Source organism: Chiloscyllium plagiosum, unplaced genomic scaffold (genome assembly GCF_037043375.1).
Source record: "Chiloscyllium plagiosum isolate Xiang-an unplaced genomic scaffold, Cpla_swu_hap1 HiC_scaffold_10, whole genome shotgun sequence".
Taxonomy (NCBI): Eukaryota; Metazoa; Chordata; class Chondrichthyes; order Orectolobiformes; family Hemiscylliidae; genus Chiloscyllium; species Chiloscyllium plagiosum.
Window position 1 is genome coordinate 20,599,770 of NW_028270148.1, and position 22,372 is coordinate 20,622,141.

Below are 22,372 nucleotides of genomic sequence, written 5' to 3' on the forward strand. Positions count from 1 at the left end.
TCATTGGAGTTTAGAAGGTTAAGGGGAGATCTAATAGAAACTTACAAGATAATACATGACTTGGAAAGGGTGGACGCTAAGAAATTGTTTCCGTTAGGCGAGGAGACTAGGACCCATGGGCACAGCCTTAAAATTAGAGGGGGTCAATTCAGAACAGAAATGCGGAGATATTTCTTCAGCCAGAGAGTGGTGGGCCTGTGGAATTCATTGCCGCAGAGTACAGTGGAGGCCGGGATGCTAAATGTCTTCAAGGCAGAGATTGATAATTTCTTGATGTCACAAGGAATTAAGGGCTACGGGGAGAATGCGGGTAAGTGGAGTTGAAATGCCCATCAGCCATGATTAAATGGCGGAGTGGACTCGATGGGCCGAATGGCCTTACTTCCGCTCCTATGTCTTATGGTCTTATTATTCAGTTAATTGATATCCTCTGGGGCTCAGCGTTTTCTGTGAAGTCTGCCCGTTCAGGAAACTAGGCAGCAGCACACTGCGCGCGAGACCTCGCCCCAACCCCGTCCACTCCCACCTGGTGACCCTACCCTGTCCACCCCCAAACCTGTCTGCTCCTCTCTACCCGCCCCAACCCCGTCCGCTCACCCCCTGACCATCCCAACCCCGTCCACTCCCCCCGGCCACCCCCAACCCCATTTGTTCTCCCCGCCCACCCCAACCCTGTCCATTACCCCACCCACCCCCAACCCCTTCCATTTCCGACCCTGCTCCCTGCTTCCCCTCAACCCGCTACTCTAAGGATTTTCTGCAACCAGTGACCACATTTCACTCTGATAGTGAAGGGGCCTTCTCTTTTAAAGCACTTCAGCAGTTTAAGATTGCATTATATTGTGTTTTTTCCACAAATATCTCTTGGATTCTAATACCTCAGCAGTGATAACATGTTATTGCAGATTTAAAATGTCATGGTCAGTAAGCACATAGATAGAATACTAAGCCTGATCATTATGACCAATATGTAATATGCCTGCTCCATATCGTTAAACTATGAGAGAATAGCTGATCTGTGCTAAATTCTAAAAACAGTCATTGTATGTCCTTCATCCTTATCTGGTTTGATATAATGAATAGCAAACATTCTATCTGATATTTTTCCTTCTAGAGCACACCATACAATTAACAAATTCTGCAGATGTGGCAGATGGAGTTTAATCTTGATAAATTTAAGGTGCTACATTTTGGTAGGGCAAATCAGGGCAGGACTTATAACAGGAAGGTCCTGGGAAGTGTTGTTGAGCGAAGGGACTTTGGAGTATAGGTTTACAGTTTCTTGAAAGTGGAGTCGCAGGTAGACAGGGTAGTGAAGAAGGCATTTAGTACACTTGCCTTTATAGGTCAGTGCATTGGGTATTGGAGTTGGGTGGTCATTTTGCAGCTTTACAGGACATTGATTAGGCCCCTTTTGCAATACTGTTTTCAATTCTGGTCTCCACGCTATTGGAAAGATGTTGTTAAGCTTGAAAGAGTTCAGAAAAGATTTATAAGAATGTTGCCATGGTTGGAGGGTTTCAGCTATACGGAGGGGCTGATGCTATTTCCTTTGGAGTATCAGAGGCTGAGGGGTGACCTTATAGAGGTTTATAAAATCACGAAGGGCATGTATAGGGTGAATAGTCAAGGTATAATACCAATTATCTATTGGCATTTATCCTGTAATATTTTTGTTCTTTTGACCCTCCTCACCTCAATTACATGACCATTCACAATTTTAAAATTTACATTGAGTTCTTGAATTGTAGTTGCTATGGCATTTGCCTGTGAAAATCACTCTTGTATTTCCTAAGTCTTTCAAATTGCATCGGCATTCATATTTAGCTTTAAGCTCCAATTGGTAGAAGCAAATATTTTCAATAGCTTAATGCTCAAGTAAGTAACTTTAGGGAATACAATTGTGGTCTTTGGTTGTTGTGAAGTGGATTTATTGACCAATGCCGTGAAGCTATTACTAAAGCATACAGGTTGCCGTTATAGGACAATGCATTACAATGTGAAGTGTGCGTGTTTGATGTTCATCAGTTCTGTATTTAGATGTCAGCGAGACCAATGTGATTGGTGTGGTACTTCACATGGTAGAGGTTGAGGCTTTGCAAATGGCACAAAAAAGCTACAAACTTCATTCTCAGTTTGAAATGCTTTAGATATCCCTTCATTTAGTTAGCTCTTCTGCAGCTTTCAGACAATGTAGACTGTTGGATGATTTAATAGATGTATAATCATGTTTGATTAATTTTGTAAAATAATTCGTTATGTAATCAATTAAATTAATTGGAGATGTTGGGAAGCCCAATTGTCATGCTTAAGTAATGAAAAGACTGCCTCTTTATTTTTCTGTATTTTTAGTTATGGACTAAATAACAGAAGGATTGTTTTGAAACTAAGGATTACCGGAGGAATGCTGCATGTTTTGTAGACTAGCTGGAGCTGAAGTATTTAGCAGAAACAGAGCTTTGAATGGTAATGAGAATCTGATTGGTCTGTGGATTAGTGACCAGTTATTGACAGCAAAGTTTTTCTGGCTGTCATCAACTATGTGTTTGATTCTCAGGTAACTGAGCAGCTTGGAACTGTGATCAAAATGGAGGGAACCATTCAAAACTCCTCTAGCTCAGAAGTTCTCTTGGGTTCTCTGCAATAAAAGTTAACTTAAGTGTGAAGAAAACTTGTATCTTTCCTTCAGCTGACTTTTAATTGATAAGTCAGCGAGCTTTTACAAGAGAGCCAAACACCTTGTGCCTTTTGTAAACCAATGGAAACAGCCAGATGACAACTGAAAAGCAACATGCTGACCATCATAAGAATCATTTTAACGAAAGTAGACAGCAAAGAAAGTTACCTCAGAGCTGAGGTAGTGGCAGATGGAGTTTAATTTAGATAAATGCAAGGTACTGCATTTTGGAAAAGCAAATCAGAACAGGACTTATACACTTAATGGTAAGGTTCTAGGGAGTGTTGCTGAACAAAGAGATCTTGGAGTGCAGGTTCATAGCTCCTTGAAAATAGTCTTGCAGGTAGATAGGATAATGGAGATGGTGTTTGGTATGCTTTTCTTTGCATTGAGTATAAGAGTTGGGAGGTCATGTTACGGCTCTACAGAACATCGATTAGGCCACTTTTGGAACATTGCGTGCAGTTCTGGTCTCGGAAGGAAGTTGTGAAACTTGAAAGGCTTCAGAAAAGAGTTACAAGGATGTTGCCAAGGTTGGAGGATTTGAGATATAGGGAGAGACTGAATAGGCTGGGGCTGTTTTCTCTAGAGCATCGGAGGCTGAGGGGTGACCTTATAGACGTTTATAAAATTGTGAAGGGCATTGATAGGATAAATAGACAAAGTCTTTTCTCTGGGATGGCGGAGTCCAGAACTGGAGGGCATAGGTTTAAGGCTAGAGTGGAAAGATATAAAAGTGACCTAAGGGGCAACTTTTTCATGCAGAGGGTGGTGCGTGTGTGGAATGAGCTGTCAGAGGAAGTGGTGGAGGCTGGTACAATTGCAGCATTTAAAAGGATGGGTATATGAATAGGAAGAGTTTTGAAGGATATGGGTCAAGTGCTGGCAAATGGGACTAGACTAGGTTAAGATATCTGGTCGGCATGGATGAATTGGACTGAAGTGTCTGTTTCTTGTGCCGTAAACCTTTATGACTCTATGACTTTGTGAACACGAATCATTGAGCTGCTGTCCCAATCTTCCCTTTTGTTCATAACACCCCATTTCAGTATCTTTCTTTGTGTGTAAGGGGGAATTTATAAAAGGGATTAGAGTGTTAACTGTAGAGTAATGTGCCATTAGTTCTTAATATTTTTCAGTAGCTAGAACGTATTTATTTGAAATAAGAAGTAATTCTTGTTAAGTGCACAAGCTGGTTTGTGCTTTCTGTCACTGAGGTACTTGGATAAAATCTTTAAATTTTATGATGACTCCTCGAATAGCAGGGCTTAAAGATGATCACTTAATTAAAGTTGGACATAATATTAATTGGAGTTCAATATTGGTCTTGTGTAGGCTTGATTGTGTAAAGGGGTCAGAAATATTTACAGAGACTTTTGAAATCTTTTTAAAACCTCCCAAGCGATCACATAATTTCAGGGTAAATTAGAAGTGCTGTATTGTGATAGATAAGGCAGCATACTTAGATGGAACAGATAGGAAAAGATCCATTGGCCTATCCAATCAGTTATTTCATTTGTTCACTTTGGTATGTAAAACCTTACCACACATTTGATGTTCTTTGTCCAGCTGGATTGATTATTAATCCGAGAATGACTCGACCTCTCGTTACCCGGATAGAAAATTGAGTAATATTGAATGAATAAGGTATGTTATCACATGGGGTAAACCCCTCTCCCCACCCCACCTTCTAATTTAAACCAGCAACAGAAAAGATTTAACCTGTGCTGTAATTGTTAAAATTTGAGGCCAAGAACTATCCCAAAAGTCACTATTTAAAGTAAAAATTAACAATTTTATTTTTAAAAATCTAACAGAGAATAATTAGCTAACAATTATTTACAACTCAATTTTCTAAACCTATCTTTTACCTTCCCCTCTACAATACTGGTCCGATAAAATGACCAATTAAGATTTACAGAAAAATTCATATTGCAAAACCAGTCAGCTTGCCGAGTGTCCTCTATATTTTCCTCTGTCATCTTTTCTTCTTAGGGATCCTGTTTCACAGGTCATTGACAGATAAGGGTATCTTTAAGAGAGCAGATATTTCTGCAAGCAGTCTCTCTCTAGTTGTTGGTGCTTGGCAGTTCTCTTTGCCGCTCTGGCTAACTGTTCCAAAATGTCTGATATTTATACTCCAAAGCATTGGATCATTTCATTGGTTTTAACTTTGTCAAAATACTGAATTCAAACTTGATTGGAGTTTGGTATCTTGGAGCATAATTTAAACTGAATGGCTAAACTTGATTTGTTTTTCTATCCAAGCAACCCAACTAATCTAGCTGTTTGACCAAATGTTACATTTTAAATTTTCAAGTACTGTGTCCTTCTCTAAGTCTTTGCTAGCTTTTCCACTTTCTTAAAGGTACAGTACCTCTTACACCTTCATAACAGTACCTATAAAGTACTGTACAGATCTGTTGAGTGAAACAGATAATAAGTCTTTTAAAAAGCACTTTCTTGAAACTGTGCTGTGCCTTTTGCCAAAATTGGGTTCTGAATTTCCTTTGTTGTGGTATTATAGTCACAGAAAATAGCACAATTTTCCTGTGCATGGTCATTTACATGTAAATTAACATCATAGCATGTAAAGTGTGTATGTCCTGAAAGTTTTAAAGTGGGAGTATTCATACTCTTAAGCACTCTTAATTTTTCACTAGCAGGACAAACTTAAGGTATTTTTTTCTTGATATTGTGTTATTTTAAACACTTGATTCTCCCTGAAGTGTTCTTGTCATCATCAACCACAAGTCAGCTGTTTGAAAGAGAGATTATGATCAAGAGCTAAGGGTATGTGTTTCTTTTCAGACTGGCCTCTAATTTCTGTCTTGGAGGAGATTGAATTCAGGCACAGATTCCTGGGTACAGTAGACAGCAAGCCGACCAGGAGTGACAGCCTTACTTTATGGAAAGTGATAGCCTAGGCTAATAGTATTCGTTACAGAAATAGAGTCCCTTGAGATATAGGTTAATTTAATTAGGCTACAAATAGAAGTTAATGAATATTTTATTGATCCATTGTGATTTGTTTAATATGTTCATAAAATAAAAAAAGGATTATAAAAGGAAAAACTGTTGGCAGCTACATAGTGCACCAAGAATGATCCAGCCAAGGTTTGACATGTATTGAGCATGACATCATTACTTTTCCTTGTACATTGCACCCTTGTCTTGTGACTAGTTATGGTGATTTGTTTTCAATTTTTTGCAACAAATTATCTTTGTAATATTTATGTTAATTAGTTATATTCACTGTCATTTAATTAATTACTTTACAGCTAACCCTCATTTAGCACTTCTAATGTGTTCCTAAAAAAATGGTGTGCTAACTGAAAATATTCTAAACACACATCCCTTTCAAATAACCAACAGTGAAACAAGGACAGGAAGTTTTTGATTTATAGTAGAAAAATTGGGGATTCCTGAAGATTCAGAGTGTTAAATGAGCATCTCGACAGATGTATCATTGCCACAGAAGCCCTCAACTTTATCCTGCATTCTCAATCTTCTGTCATCTTCCACATACCTCCTCTTTTCAAAAGTGAGAATATAGTCACCTTCTGAAATCCTACCTTGCATATTCACCATGCAAACAAGGAGCTCCAGTGGCAGAAGTAACGGTGAACTAGTGCACCTGCTGGACATTGAATGGAAAGCTGGTAGTTCTAAAGGAGGGCAGTGCACAGACCACAATATAAAATCAGCAAATTGAGACCACACCTCTAATATACCTCATTCTCAGTTTGTCACTTATAGAAAATGCTGCCCTTGTCCAGTGCAGCATTTGTCAGTTTCATACATAAGAACATAAGAAATAGGAGCAGGAATAGGCTATCTGGCCCTGCAAACTTGCTCCACCATTCAATAAGATCATGGCTGATTTTTTGATGCCTCAGCCCCACTTAACTGTCCTTACACCATAACTCTTAATTCCTTTACTGTTCAAAAAATTAGCTATCTAGTTTTAAAAACGTTCAATGAGGAAACTTCAACTACTTCACTGGGTATGGAATGCCACAGATTCAAAACTCTGTGGGTGAAGAAGTTTCTTCTTGATTTAGTCCTAAATCTGATACTCCTAATTTTGAGGTGATGCCCTTTTGTTCTAGTTTCACCTGTCAGTGGAAACATCCTCTCTACTTTTATCTTACCTATTCCCTTCATAATTTTCTATGTTTCTTTAAGATCACCCCTCATTCTTCTAAATTCCAATGAATATAATCACAGTCTACTCAGTTTCGCCTCATAAGCTAACCCTCTCAAATCCAGAATCAACACAGTGAGCCTCCTCTGCACCCCCTCTGGTGCCAGTACATCCTTTCTCAAGTAAGGAGACCAAAACTACATACAATACTCCAGGTGTGGCCTCATTAGCACCCTAGACAGCTGCAACATAACCTCCCCACTTTTAAATATAATTCCTTTAACAATGAAGGACAAAATTCTATTTGCCTTCTTAATTACCTGTTGCAACTGCAGGCTAACCTTGTGTGATTCATGTACAAGAACACTCAGATCCCTCTGCATAGCAGCATGCAGCAGTTTCTTACCATTCAAGTAATAGTTCTTTTTACAAACACACATTTTAAGGTTAATGAAGTATCATTTGTAAATCTTACAGCACAGAGATGGACAAAGATTGTGGAGACTCACAAGGAAGATTTGTTGTCCTTGCAGTTGCCACGTGGCATTGTTGGTTGCAACAGGTCCCAGCTGGGAGGCAGTTGGGAGACCACTTGGAGCCTCTGTTTTCAAGGAATTACAGATGACATCTTTAGAGGCAGTTGAGGATAGAATGAATTGATATGGTTCAATACAATGTTCTGGCCTCAACTGCTTTCTGTGGTAGTGAATTCCATGAGATCACCACCCTCTGGATGAAGAAATTTTTCCTCATCTCAGTCCAATATGGCTTACTCTATATCTTTAGACTGTGACCCCTGCTTCTGGATTATCCAGTCATTGGGGACATTCTTCCTATAATTAACCTATTTAGGGCTATGAGGATTTTATAGTTTTCTGTGAGAGTCCGTCCCACCTCCCTCTTTAGAACATAGAACATAGAAAAGTACAGCACAGAACAGGCCCTTTGGCCCACGATGTTGTGCCGAGGTTTAACTTACGCACCCCTCAACTCACTGCTATCCATGTGCAGCAGTTGCTTAAATGTCCCCAATGACTCTGCTTCCACCAGCACAGCTGGCAACGCACTCCATGTATTCACAACTCTCTGCATAAAGAACCTACCTCTGATGTCTCCTTTCTTCTCAACTCCAGAAAATGTAATCTTAACCAATTCAACCCCTCCTCATAAATCAGTCCTGCTATTCCAGAAATCAGTTTAGCATATCTTCACTGCACTCCCTCAACAGTAAGAATATCTTTCCAGATAAGTAGAACACAAGTGCACACAATATTCCAGGTGTAATTTCACAAAGATCCTGTATAACTGCAGTAAAACATCCCTGCTCCTGTACTCAAACCATCTCACTCCGAAGGCCAACATACCATTTGCCTCCTTGATCACCTGCTGCACCTGCACGCTTGCCTTCAGTGACTGCTATGCAAAGACATTCAGGTCTCATTGCACAGTCCCCTCTCTCAACTTATAGTCTTTCAGATAATAATCTGCCTTCCTGTTTTGGCTCTTAAATTGGATAACCTCACATTTATCCACATTACACTGCACTTGCCATGTATTTGCCTACTCACTCAGCTTGGCCAAATTACACTGAAGCATCTCTGCATCGTCCTCACTGTTTGCCCTCCTATCCAGCTTTGTCACATCTGCAAATCTGGAGATATTACATTCAGTTCCCTCACCTCAACCATGAACATATATTGCGAATAGCCAGGGCCCTGCCACTAATCCATGCATTACTCCATTAGTGACTGCCCACCATTTGGAAAAAGACCCATTTATGTGTATTGCATTTCCTACCTGCTAACCAGTTTTCAATCCATTTCAATACACCTCAATATCCCAGTTTCATGTGCTTTAATTTACACACCAATCTCTGATGTGGGACGTTGTCAAAGCCCTTCTGAAAGTCCAAATAAATTACATCCAACCACTGTAGTTGAAGGTACTGGATGCTGCAAAGACTATTGGCCCTGACAATATTCCAGCAATAGCACTGAAGACCTATGCTCCAGACTTTGCTGCTCCTCAAGCTAAGCTCTTCCGGTACAGCTGTAACACTGGCATCTACCAAACAATGTGGAAATTTGCGCAGGTATGTACTATACACCAAAAGCAGGACAAACCAATCCATTCAATTACTGTCCCATCAGCCAACTCTCGATCACCAGTAAAGTGAAGGAAGGTGTCATCAACAGTGCTGTCGAACAGTATCTGTTCATCAATAACCTGCTCACTGATGCTTAATTGCAGAAGTGAGATGAGAGTAACAGCCTTTAACACCAATGTTGCATATGACCAAGGGTGGCATCAAGGAGCCCTAGCAAATTAGAATCAATGGGTATCAAAGAGTGAACTCTCTGCTGTTTGGAGTCATACTTGGCATATAGGAAGATGGCTGTGATTTTTGGAGGTCAGTCATCTCAGCTCTGTGACATCTCTGCAGAAGCTCTCCAACATAGTTTCTTTTGCCCAAACACCTTCAGCTGCTTCATCAAAGTCCTTCACTCCATTACAAGATCAGAGATGGAAATGTTCAGCAAGGATTTCATGATGTTCAGCGCCAGTGATGACTTCTCAAATAGTGAAGCAATCCATGTTCAAATGCAATAAGATTTGGACTTGGGTTGACAAGTGTCACACAAATGGCAGGCAATGATCATCTCCAATAAGAGACAATACAACCACAACCCTTGACATTCAATGCTATTATCATCACTGAATTCCACACTATCAACATCATGAGGGTTGTCATTGACCAGAGACACAACTGGACTTGTTAAACAAATACTAGAGCACGTCAGAGACTAGAAATACTGTGGTGGGTAACTCACCATCTGATTCTCCAAGGTCTATCAACCAGCTACAAAGCACAAGACAGGAGTGTGATGGAATACTCCACACTTGCCTGAATAGGTGTAGTGCCAACAACATTCAAGAAGGTTGACAGGAAACAGGGCAAAGCAGCCCTACAATCATTGTATGATTTCAAGAAGAGTTGGATATAGCACCTGGGGCTAAATGAAACAAAGGATGTGAGGGAAAAATGGGAACATGCTGCTGAGTTGGATGATCAGCCATGATTATAATAAATGGTGAGCAGGTTTGAAGGGTTAAATGGCTAACTCCTCGTATTTTCTGTGTTTTTATGTCGATCAGTGTTTACATACTTATTATGCAGCTTGATTTCAGATGGCACTTGTAGCGTCTAGGGCCAAATCTTTAGGATCTGGACCTTTCTTTCATTTATATAACATTGGCTCCTTAGCATCAAAGCTGAATTGAGCACTTCCTTTAGTACAGAGCAGTGCAGTATGTTGTATGACGATCTTTATGACCTTTGGGGCTTTAACTAGCTTCAGCTGTAGGTTGTCACGAACTGCTTCATCAGAGATTGTGTGAATGATGCCAAACACTGGAATAATGATAAAAGGCCCCATTGCTGACTTTATATAATGGAGAAAATTTCATTGATAAAGTAGTCAGAGCTAGTTTGGCTCAACATGTTCCCCTGAAGAACAAATGAAAAATTGTATGGTAATCCTTTAGATCCTCAATAACTTCACTGTTACTCAAGTTTTTTGGTGCTATTCCAGGTTGTATGCTCCCCTTAAGTCAAAGGCAGCTATTCTTACCTTTTTTTTAACATAAAACTCTTACATTAGTTTCTAGATCAACTAAAAACTGACTAGCTGAGTAGTTATGGCAGAATTGAACTGAGCATCAGTGAATAGGTTTTTATGAGTTTCTTGATGGCATTAATCTTTTATGATAATGTAATAAAATGTCTCAAAGCACTTTTGATAATAAGTGGAATCTGACGAGACAAATATAATCTGGCCAATTTTGGGGATGTACATGAAGCACCCTCCTTTCGTCATAACTTGGTAACACACAATGTAGGGCAAGTAATTTTTGCTCTAATCCTTTTTATCTGTCAACAGATTGCTTTTTGTATTCAGCATGCAAATAACTAACTGCAGCTTACAAGGTTTGTGCCTAATTCTGAGTTATGCCTGTGCTTCCTTCTGTACGTCATATTGGATCAAAGTTGTCTCCTGACTAGATGATAACTAAAGTGAGGAATTTGCAGCGTTATGAAGCAACAGATTTTTGTAATTATAGAATTCTACTGTTAGCAGTCATTTGTGGATTCTTGGTTTTGGATTCTAGGTATGTTCTTGGTCTGTCCAACTTAGTATTGTAGCAATATTGTTATAAACTTTGAATATGAGACTTTGTATTCCCAGAAAGTATATAATACTATAGACGAACATGCTTTTCCAGTTGATGAGCATGATATCCAGTATGCATTTAATTGGGTTGATTTTTTGCTGTCTGATAGAGGCGAAGTATGATAATCATGTGGTTAAGACTCAGCTATTATGGACAGTGGTAATAATATCTTGCCAAGCTTGTGGTATGTCATGGTCTTTTGTTCAGAATATATTCTGTACCCTTGCTCCCTCAGAACATCTTCCAAATGATCTTCAAATTTGAATAGTAAGAGCTGAGCAATTAAAGGTAGACAGGGGCAGTAAGTGGTGATCAGCTAGGGTTAACTTCAGTTGACTTGAAAGCATGAGACATCATGAGGTTTACATTGAAGAATTCCAACACCCACACTCGTTGGTGCATCATTAGTGTGTATTCCTACTCTGATTGGAGAGGAGAAGAAGTGGAGTGGGCAAGTTCCATTCTCCTTTGATAGTGATGAACTATTTATGTTTTTCCAGCAGTTTGAAAGGTGTAACAAGTGTTTATGAAGGCAAATGGAGTGTTGTTTATTGCAAGGAAGCCCATAGCATCTGAAAATGTTTGTACATTTTTCTTGCTGTCAGCCCAGAAATTACCAGGTGTATTGAATTTGTAATTTATTACTTTGGGATTTAAACTCCTGGTGAAGAGATTTGTTTGCCCACTTGTGCTAACTTGTGCCAATTCCCCAAGGCCAGGCAACGCTGGGGATTATTATCTGCGTAACCTTTGTGGTGTTTCTCAATGATATCAATGGAGATTGCTAGAAGCTATGCAATAAAAGGTTTTTCGATAAGCTCCATATTTCTAATCCAGTGCCATAATGTTTAGGATATCCTTGTATTATTCAAAGAACTTGGTACTTTATTTAAGACAAAAATAAAAATTTCTGGAAAAGCTCAGCAGGTCTGGCAGCATCTGTGGAGAGAAATCAGAGTGAACATTTCGGATCAAGTGACCCTTGCTCAGAATAATTTCTAATGCTGCCAGTCCTACTGAGTTTTTCCAGCAATTTCGGTTTTTGTCTGATTTACAGCATCCGCAGTTCTCTCGCTTTTTATTTAGTACTTTATCCGTAATTGGTGATTTTATTGCAAAAAATAAATAAAAGTAAGTTTACAGCTGCAGCAAAAGAGTTGAACGCTGCTGAGGTTTTAGTATCTGTCATAAACTGCTTTTACTTTTAGTTTTCTTATTTTTATATAATTTTATTCTATAACATTGTAGATTTCTAATGTATCTATTTGTTACTGTCTATGTAATATGAAGTTTGGATCTTGATACAAGGAACTTTTCTGAAATTATGCTATGTGCAAGTGACTTCTAAATCCATATTTTAAGAAGTGGGGTAGCTTACACATGTATATGCGTACAAGCCTTGAGCTGGAGTAGGCCATTTGACCCTCTTACCCTGTTTCACCATTCAATAAGATCAAGGCTGATCTGATTATTGTCTCAATTCCACATTTCTGCTAACCTGATAACCTTCGACTTGCTGTTTGTCAAAAATCTAACTATCTCTGCCTTTAAAATATCCAATGATGCTCATCTGCACTATTGTCTCAAGTAGATGGTTCCAAAGCCTTGTGACCCTCTGAGACAAGAAGATCCTCCTTATTTTCAACTTAAATGGAGGACATCTTATTTTTAAATTATGTCTGCTAGTTCTTGTTGCTCCCACAAAGAGAAACATCCTTTCAACATTCACCCTGTCGATCACAGGCATCAGTCAAGTGAACCGTGTCTGAATAGTTTCCAGTGCATTTTACATCCTTTAAAAAGGAGACCAAATCTTTTTGTTGTACTCCAGAAATGGCCTCACAACACTAAGACTATAGCAAAACATCTCTACTTTTATATTCCATCTCTTTTCAATAAAGGACAATATTCCATTGACTTTCTAATCACTTGCTGGTCCTGCATACTAAGTTCTGGTGATTCTGTACTTATAACTAGTTTCTATAGCATTAGAACAAAACATTAATTCTCTGAAAGTCTCAAAAAATCCAAAGTAAAAGCAGACTGAGTTTTAGCCACCCATAGCTTAATTCATGTTTAACATGAATTCATAAAAGAATATCATTCAGCTTGATTTTGCGCCATCATTTGATTAGATTACTGCTAATCTGTGTTTCAATCCTGAAGTTCCATTATTCTGCTACCTTAGTTAGAAATACCTTCTGATTTCACTTCTGAATTGTCTGGCTCTATCTTTAAAACTATTCCCCATTCTTGATTTTGCCACCAGAGAAAATGTTCTTTTTTTAGCTACCTTCTCATTTCCCTTTATTATTTAAACATCTGAATTAAATCTCACTTTTAAAAAATAAAGTAAATTCTATAAAAATTGAAAACTGAGCTTAAGGCAATATTTAATTCTCAAATATTGAAGATGCATAAGAACATGAAAAAAGAGTAAAAATAGGCCAGTTAAACCATTGAGCCTGCTCCGCTGTTCAGTTATATCGTACTGATCACCTACTGTATATATCTTTGAGCACTATCTCCTAATCACTTGATTCCCTTTATACTCAAAAATCTACCAAGATTTGACTTGAATGTTTTTGATGACAGAGTATCTACAGTGCCTAGACAGTTGAAACTCACCATCAATTGGAGACTTGCGATTTAACTTCCTCATGACCTTAGCCCTTGCGCTGTCTAATCGTTAATCCCACTAGCCATTATTCTCTGAACCTCTTGCACATTACTACACCATTCTGTTTTTGTTTTATTATACTTCATTAGTACAGTGATAAACTCAACTTTTGAGGTGCTTTATTCCTTTATTAGATATTTTTACATTACCATATTATGTAAAGCCTCAAAGAGACAATATGTGATTTGTCTTCATTAGTATTTTAAAGGTTAATTACTCATTTCATTTTTTGACTACATTTCAGCCTAGATTCCATATATGCTATATAGTTTACGACATTTTTTTCTACCCCTCATTTTACTTACAGACCATGAATGACTTTGATTATTTAAAACTACTGGGAAAAGGCACTTTTGGAAAAGTAATCTTAGTCAAGGAAAAAGCAACTGGGAAATATTATGCAATGAAGATTCTAAAGAAAGAAATTATTATTGCAAAGGTAGGCACAATGGTTTACTTATTTTTATTGAATTTAAATTAGAAGCAAGATTTGAAGATTGAACATATTATCTTCGGAGTTTGGATTTTAATGCGAAGTACAAAAATGCAAGCAATAAAGTTTTAAAAAATGCTTGGTGGAGTTGAGAATTGCTTTGTTAATGTTTCATTGAATTATATTGATCAACACTAAATATGACAAATATATTTAAAGTATGTGTGGTTGTGTTTTGTTGCTTCTTTATTTGTAAATCACTAACTGAATACATGTGCAGGATTTCTCTCAACTAATTGTTCAGCTTTTGCTAAGGTACTTATTAGAAATCTTATTTTAGTTTCAAGCGTTTGATTTAAAAATAAAAGCAAGAAAAGGGAAAAAATATTTGAAACATACACAAAAGATGCGTAGAGAAGAAATAACTGCTTTACCATTTGCTTATTCTAATTCTAATTGCAACTTTATTCTCCACTCCTGATTGATATCTTGCAGTGCGCAATGGAGATCATAGCAGTGCTTGAGGTGACAACGTAAATTTTGCAATCTCCTACCCAATACTCAATGGAAAGCAGAATATATGCCCTTACACAGAAACTAATCACTCACAACACTCTCAATCAGAAAGCAACTTTCACAGCCAGATAACTCATACTTTATGAACATGTTTTGCAAAGGGCAACAAATTGAGCAACCTCCTGTCCCATACACTTGAACTAGATATTCGGACTCTATGCAAAGTGCCTCCCAGCTAGATTCTTAAATGCGTAAATCAAAATCAGTATATCAAATGTATAGCATTCCCTTGAAAGTTATACAGATTTGCTATATAAAAAGATGCACAACATACCCAGTCAATTTCAAGCTTTTTCATGGCCAACATTAACCAAATTCCCCTTGTTGTTTGGCATTGTATCAACTTGCACCTCATATTTAACATGATGGAATAATACAGTATATACCAGGTATTTAAATAGTGTTGTTAAGGTTCCTGTGAAATGTTGTAAATTACTTAAGCGTCTTTGAATTTTTCTTTCTGCAGGCAAAATAGGATTACTGTACCCATCGGCTTAATCAGTGTTATTTTCCTCAACACAAAATAAGTGTGCTCAGTTAGTTGTTGATAATTCCAATTCAAAAACACTTTCATGAGTTTTCCAACGTGTTCTACTGCTAAATAGTGCAACAGGGTTTTTCTGATGGAGAGTTCTCAGTTTCAAATACCACAATATGCAGTCGTCAAGTTGTGACCAAGCACCTGTTAATAATTAGCAATAATCATTCTGTGACATTTGCACACTCCTTCTAATAATTGGCTATGGAACAAGATTTATACCAATTTGTATTAATAAAAACTTTCTTACTTGTTGAAAATCTGGAAAGGGGCCAAAGAAGTGTGAAACCTTTATGAAATCAGTTTGAATTTTTTTCCCTTTCTCTCCTATAGTGAGAACTTTACTTAATTTGTAAAGTTTATTTTCAATGTGAGTACTTAATTATGCAGCAACGTAGTATTCAAATAAAAAATTATAAGGCAAAGGATGTGTTAAAGATAGTTACATTAACTTCCTGTATGAATACTTTTATTGCTGGCAAAAAAAAATTATATATTTACAGACCCATTGTCCAGAATGCAGTCTTCATGGGGAGACTTTACAAATAGTTGTTAGAACCTCTGTGCCACCAGCCCATAGAAAATGCATATTTTAATAAATTGGCATACAACTTTTGAAGTAAAATATCCTGACATTTAAAAATATTGATTTATTAGTTTTGTGTTTAAGCATTCTACAAGCCTGTTTATTTATATACTTTACTATACATTAGCAATTAGATTGCTAAAGACTTGAGGCAATATGGGGTTACAGAGGGGACACAAAAATTCTTAATCTGGCTCTGGCTGCAGTCTTTCTTTATGCGTGTACCTTTTGACCTTGCTTCCTCTGCTGTGGCATTCCTGGGCCTAACCAAATGGTAATGTTGTAAAGGGTAGAACATTTTGCCATCCAACAACAAATGTCACACTAATTAATCATCTTTACATTTAAATACAATGAAACTTAACTGTTGCAATCTACTTTCTTAATCATAATGTTAAGTTTTACTAAATTGGGTGTTTTCAGCTTTAAAATAATTAAACATTTAAGTATACTAATCTTGTTTTATGCTTAACTAATATGCATCCAGTTTACAGTTTGAATGCATTGCCTTAGAAAGATTTGGGACAGAAATATAAAGTTACTGCTGTATTACTACCATGCTATAATTTTACTTGGTTTACCTTTTTAACTTTTCTGTGTGTGTTCGTTATACAAGTACAATATTATCAATTTTGTATCTGTCACTACTTGCACAAAAAATATAGGATCTCAGGAGTTATTTTTACAGAACCTCTCATTTATTGTGTTGAATTCTGGGAAATCCACACCTTTGCATTCTTGTGAAAGTGAAACTGTACCTGTTAATTGCTTGTAGGACCTGTTGATAACATTTATTTTTGAAAATAATGAAACAGAATATATAGTCTCTGAGCTTTTAAAATGTATCTTATAAGGCTGTCCCTAGCAATTTGCAATTCTATGTATTCTTCTCTCTTGTAACCAGGACAGTAGACTCTGCATATTCAGGCATTTCTATAGCTATAATGAAGAAAGGAGAACTGTGGTTTTGGAAATAAACATGCATTGCTGCCACATATGAAATTTAAGAATGGTCATTTATCATTTCATGAGATGCTTCTAATATTGTGTTGCTACGATGAAGACATTAACAACAAGCAATACATAAAAAAAGTAAATTTCAAGTGCTTTATTTCTGAAAGCAATTACAGTTACTGAACATGTCTACCGCAGAGCAGCAAGTCACTGTATCAATAAAAGCAGTGCTTTTGATTTTGAGATCTATTTTGTCCTGACTGTTTTAGTTCTGTGCTGATCTCCATATAGTAAAATGCTTTTTTAGGCAATGGGAAGATTCAGTGGACATAAATTGTTATGGCACGAAGATAAATAGTTCAACCAGACAGCTTTTTTACCTCTGTATTTGCCACACGGTAAAATTAAACCCTTCAAAGACTTCAATTGTTATTACAATGGTTATTTTGAATAACCAGTCCCAGACTTTGAGAATGATTAATTCCAGACAGTGGTTTGTATCTCAAACAAAAGATTTAACAATTTATTAAAAACACAATCACTTCAGCACCGGAAAAAAATGCACAGTACAGTAATCTAATAAATATGTGTTTCAAACCTGAAATGTTTGCTTTAAGCCCCATTCTCACACAAGGCTGGGAGATAAGCAAACACAGTTAAGGATAATTAATAGAAAATAATGAAACTGGCCAGATTTTTTAAACGATTGCTTGATTTTCTGGAAATATCAATCATGGTCACCTTCTCAGTTTACTGAGGTAAATGTAGTCCAGGTTGACTTTCTTTATCCAAAAAGCCCTGAAATATGAAAGATTTTTTGTGAGGTTTCCCCCTCATTAGCAAAGTTGTTTGGCATGCAAACAGTTAACGCAACTTCACACCCACTCCATGTGTGACAATCAGGTGCGACATGGGGGGGAGGCGTGGCCCAGCACTGGCAGGCCTCAATTCTGTTTCAGGTCCCATTTTAATCACAGTGAGTCTACTGTGAGGTACGATTTTAAAAATTTCACCATCAAACTGTCACTTGCTCTGAAATTTGAAAAATTCTGAATTCCGAAAACCAGCTGGTCCCAAGCATTTTAGATAAAGGATTGTCTACCTGTAATACTTCTAACTCAGCTTTCTACTCTTTTAGTCTTCCAAAAACTGGTGAGGAAGATTAGGTAGAGTGCTTTCAAATCATCATGCTGTGTCATCAGGAGCCAAATTCATCATTCAGAAATCACAGTGCAAAATAGCAACTCAACTATGATCCTGTTCTGAGAGATTGACCATCTTTTCCCTTGGAGAAAGTGAGGACTGCAGATGCTGGAGATCAGAGCTGAAAAATGTGTTGCTGGAAAAGCGCAGCAGGTCAGGTAGCATCCAAGGAGCAGGAGAATAGACGTTTTGGGTATAAGCCCTTCTTCCTCCAAGGAGCAGGAGAATCGACGTTTCGGGCATAAGCCCTTCTTCGGCTGGAACGTTGATTCTCCTGCTCCTTGGAGGAAGAAGGGCTTAGTCCGAAACGACGATTCTCCTGCTCCTTGGAGAAGAAGGGCTTATGCCCGAAACGTCGATTCTCCTGCTCCTTGGAGGAAGAAGGGTTTATGCCGGAAACTTCAATTCTCCTGCTCCTTGGATGCTGCCTGACCTGCTGCGCTTTTCCATCTTTTCTCTTGGTCTCAATTATCATTCAGCATCTAACTGTGTACTTGAACATGACTTGGAACCAATTCTCATACTGACCTTTTTAATAGCTGAATTCTGCTATCTGTTTAAACACAATGCTCTTGTGTCTTTAGGAACCCTTTTTATTCAAGAATCAACCTGCAATTAACCTCCTGCCCTGGCCTCTCAAAAAACAACTTGTTTGGTCTCTTTCTTTCCTTTTACCACAAGCAGTTTCCCAAAGTCCACAAATCGGCTTTAAGCTCACACTTTCCAGTTCACAGCTCCAAGCCAAAATTAATAAAAGAATAAAAATAATGAAAAACCAGCAAGGGTTCGAACAAAACAAATAGGTCTTTCTCTGTTGAAAGAGCATTTTAACTTCCAAAACTGAATGTTACACTTGATCTTTTTAAAAAGCTGTTGAAGAGAACAATATTTTTAGCAGAAAATTAGTTATCTTTGTTGTCTTCTGACCATTACATAAACAATAAAAGAGAAATTTCCATGACATGTTAATATGGAAGAGTTGAGTGTATTTTAAATATGAAGAGGCACAAATCCTAATCTGTCTCTTGGTTGACTTTTAATATTAAGGATTAGTACTAAGTTATCCCAGAGCACTGTTTTGAGCTGTTAGACTAACAGCTAACACTGTGTTTTGAGCAATGTGTGTTGTGTTTGTTTTAGGTCATTTCTGGATTTGTAGAATGGTAAAGGGCAGAAATGGCTTTTAGTAGGGTGATGTGCTGTTCCTGTCAGATGTGAGAGATGAAGGAGATTTTGAGTGTTCTTGGAGACTGTCTGCAGGAAGTGTGTTTAGTTATGAATCTTTTTGGACTTTATGGATTGGTTGGAGTGGCAGCGAAAGGCAATGAAGAGTTTAACAGAGCAAGGGGGTCTGATGGCTGTTAGTTTTAGGAAGGTGAAAACAATATCGGTACACTTTCCAAAACTAGGTACCAGGAATGGTAGGAGAGGTAGCCAGGTAGTGCAGGAGTCTCCTGTGGCTATCCCCATCTCAAACAAGTACAGGTAGCCTCTGCTATTGAAAGTAGACCGTTCCCAGGACACCTTTCGTAAGCCGAAAATAGCGTAAAGCGAAAATAGCTTGATTTATATGGGAAAAAGTTTCACCGTTTCTCGTGAAAGCAAAAAATTCTTCTTCGAATTTGCGAAAACAGGTATTAATGTAGGTCATTGGTAAAAGCGAAATTGCGTGAAGTGAACGTTCGAAAAGCGGGGAATACCTGTATGCCATTTTGGATGCTGTAAAGGGGGATGGCCTCTCAGGGGTTTATAGGACTGACAGCCAGGTTTCTGGTACCATGACTGGCTCTACTGTATTGATGGGTATGTCAGGTTCCAAGCGAGCGATTGTAATAGGGGACTGTCTAGTCTGGGCACAGACAGATATTTCTGCGGCAGTCAGCAATACATCAGAACGATGTGGTGGATGCAGCTACAGTTACAGCGTTTAAAAGGCATTTAGATAAGTACATGAACAAGAAAGATACGAGGAGTGGCAGATAGCAGAGTTTAATTTCGATAAATGTGAGTAGCTGCAGTTTGGAAAGGCAAATCAGGGCAGGACTTATAACATTTAATTGTAAGGTCCTGGGATATGGGCCAAGCACAGACAGGTGGGACTAGTTTAGTTTGGGATTATCATCGGTATGGACTGTTTGGACTGTTTTGTGCTGTATGACTCTGTGACTTTATCTCAGATATCTGTAAGAAAAATAGAGTTGTAACAGTGGGGGATTTAACTATCCAAACATATACTGGGACTGTCATAGATTAAGGTCTTGGATGTGGAGGCATGTGTTAAGTGTGTGCAAGCAAACCTTCTTAATCAATATGTTGATGTACTTACTCGACCTTCTATTAGGAAATAAAGTAGGGCAAGTAACTGAGGTGTCGGTGGTGTAGTGCTTTGGGGCAAGTGATCATAATTCTATTAGTTTAAAATAATTATGGAAAAGGATAGAACTGATCAAAAAATTGAAGTTCTAAATTGGAGGAAGGCCAATTTTTGGGGTATTAAGCAAAACATTCAGTAATGCATTCGACGAGGTTCCTCATGATAGACTAGTTAGCAAGGTTAGATGTAGTGGACAGTTGCTTTTCAGAATGGAGGCCTGTGATCAATGGTGTGCCACAAGGATTGGTGCTAGCTCCACTGCTTTTCATCATTAATATAAATGATTTGGATGTGAACATAGGAGGTATAGTTAGTAAGTTTGCAGATAACACCAAAATTGGAGGTGTAGTGGACAAGAAGGTTACCGGAGAGTGCAGTGGGATCTTGATCAAATGGGCCAATGGGCCAAGAAGTGGCAGATAGCAGAGTTTAATTTCGATAAATGTGAGTAGCTGCAGTTTGGAAAGGCAAATCAGGGCAGGACTTATAACATTTATAAGTCCTGGGCAGTGTTGCTAACAAAGATATCTTGGAGTGCAGGTTCATAGTTCCTTGAAAATGGAGTTTCAGGTAGATTGGATAGTGAAAAGGTATGCTTTCCTTTATTGGCCAGAGTATTGAGTATAGGAGTTGGGAGGTCATGTTGCAGCTGTGCAGGACATTGGTTAGGCCACTTTTGGAATATTCTGTGCAATTCTGGTCTCCCTCCTAAACGAAGGACGTTGTGAGACTTGAAAGGGTTCATCAAAGATTTACAAGGATGTTGTCGGGGTTGGAGGATTTGGTCTACAGAGAGAGGCTGAATAGGCTGGTTTTCCCTGGAGCATTACAGGCTGAGGGGCGACCTTGTAGAGGTCTATAAAATCATGAGGGGCATGGATAGGGCTAATAGATAAGGTCTTTTTCCTGGGTTGAGGGAATCCAGAACTGGAGGGCATAGGTTTGAGGTGAGAGTGGAAAGATTTAAAAGGGACCTAAGGGGCAACGTTTTCACACAAAGGTAGGGGCATGTATGGAATGAGCTGCCAGAGGAAGTTGTGGAGGCTAGTACATTTACAACATTGAAAAGGCATCTGGATGGGTACATGAATAGGAAAGGTTTAGAACGATATATGCCAAGTACTAGTAAATGGGACGAGATTAATTTGGGATATGTGGTCAGCATGGACGAGTTGAATCGAGAGGTCTGTTTCCATGTTGTACATCTCTATGACTATAATTTTCAAAAGTTGACTGAGGGAGGCTATTCGCAGGTAAAGGGATGGTTGGGAAGTGGGAAACCTTTAGGAATGACATACCAAGAGTTCAGAGACATTATGTTCCAGTTAATATGAAGGATAAAGCCGGTAGGTGTAGGGAATGCTGGATGACGAGAGAAATAGAGGTTCTGGTCAAGAAACATAAGGAGGCATATGTCAAATATTGAAGCTAGGATCGAATGAGTCCCTCGAGAAGTATAATAGCAGTAGGGGTATACTTTTTTTTCCCTTTATTCATTTACAGGATGAGGACATCGCTGGTTAGGTGGCATTTATTGCCTATCCCTAATTACCAAAGGGCAGAGGTTTTTGGGAAGCTAGGGAATAGATTGCTGGGCCCCTTGCTGAGATACTTGTGTCACCGATAGCCACGGGTGAGGTGCTGGAAATCTGATGTGGTGCCATTACTTAAGAAAGGTTGTAGAGAAAGCCAGGCATCTATAGATTGGTGAGCCTTATGTTACTGGTGGGTAAGTTGTTGGAGGGGATTCTGAGGGACAGGATTTGGAAAGACATGGACAGATTAGGGAGAGTCAATATGGCTTTATGTGTGTGAAATCATGTCTGATTAACTTGATTGAGTTTTTTGAAGAGGTGACAAAGAAGATTGATGAAGCAGAGTGGTAGATGTTGTCTACATGGACCTCAGCAAAGTTTTCAACAATTTTCTGCAAGGTAGACTGGTTAATAAAGTTAGATTCCATTGGATCCA

General features: G+C 38.3%; 1 protein-coding gene across 4 annotated transcripts in view; it reads left to right on the forward strand.

Annotated features, from left to right (window-relative positions):
- The window catches only part of LOC122552657 (RAC-gamma serine/threonine-protein kinase), a 468,688-nt gene that overhangs the window by 366,771 nt on the left and 79,545 nt on the right, over positions 1-22,372 (forward strand). For all 4 annotated transcript variants that reach the window (XM_087991182.1, XM_087991181.1, XM_043695471.2 and 1 more), the window contains one exon: positions 14,045-14,176. In XM_087991182.1, coding sequence (XP_087847308.1) covers positions 14,045-14,176 — 132 coding nt within the window. The remainder of the gene's footprint in view (positions 1-14,044; positions 14,177-22,372) is intronic.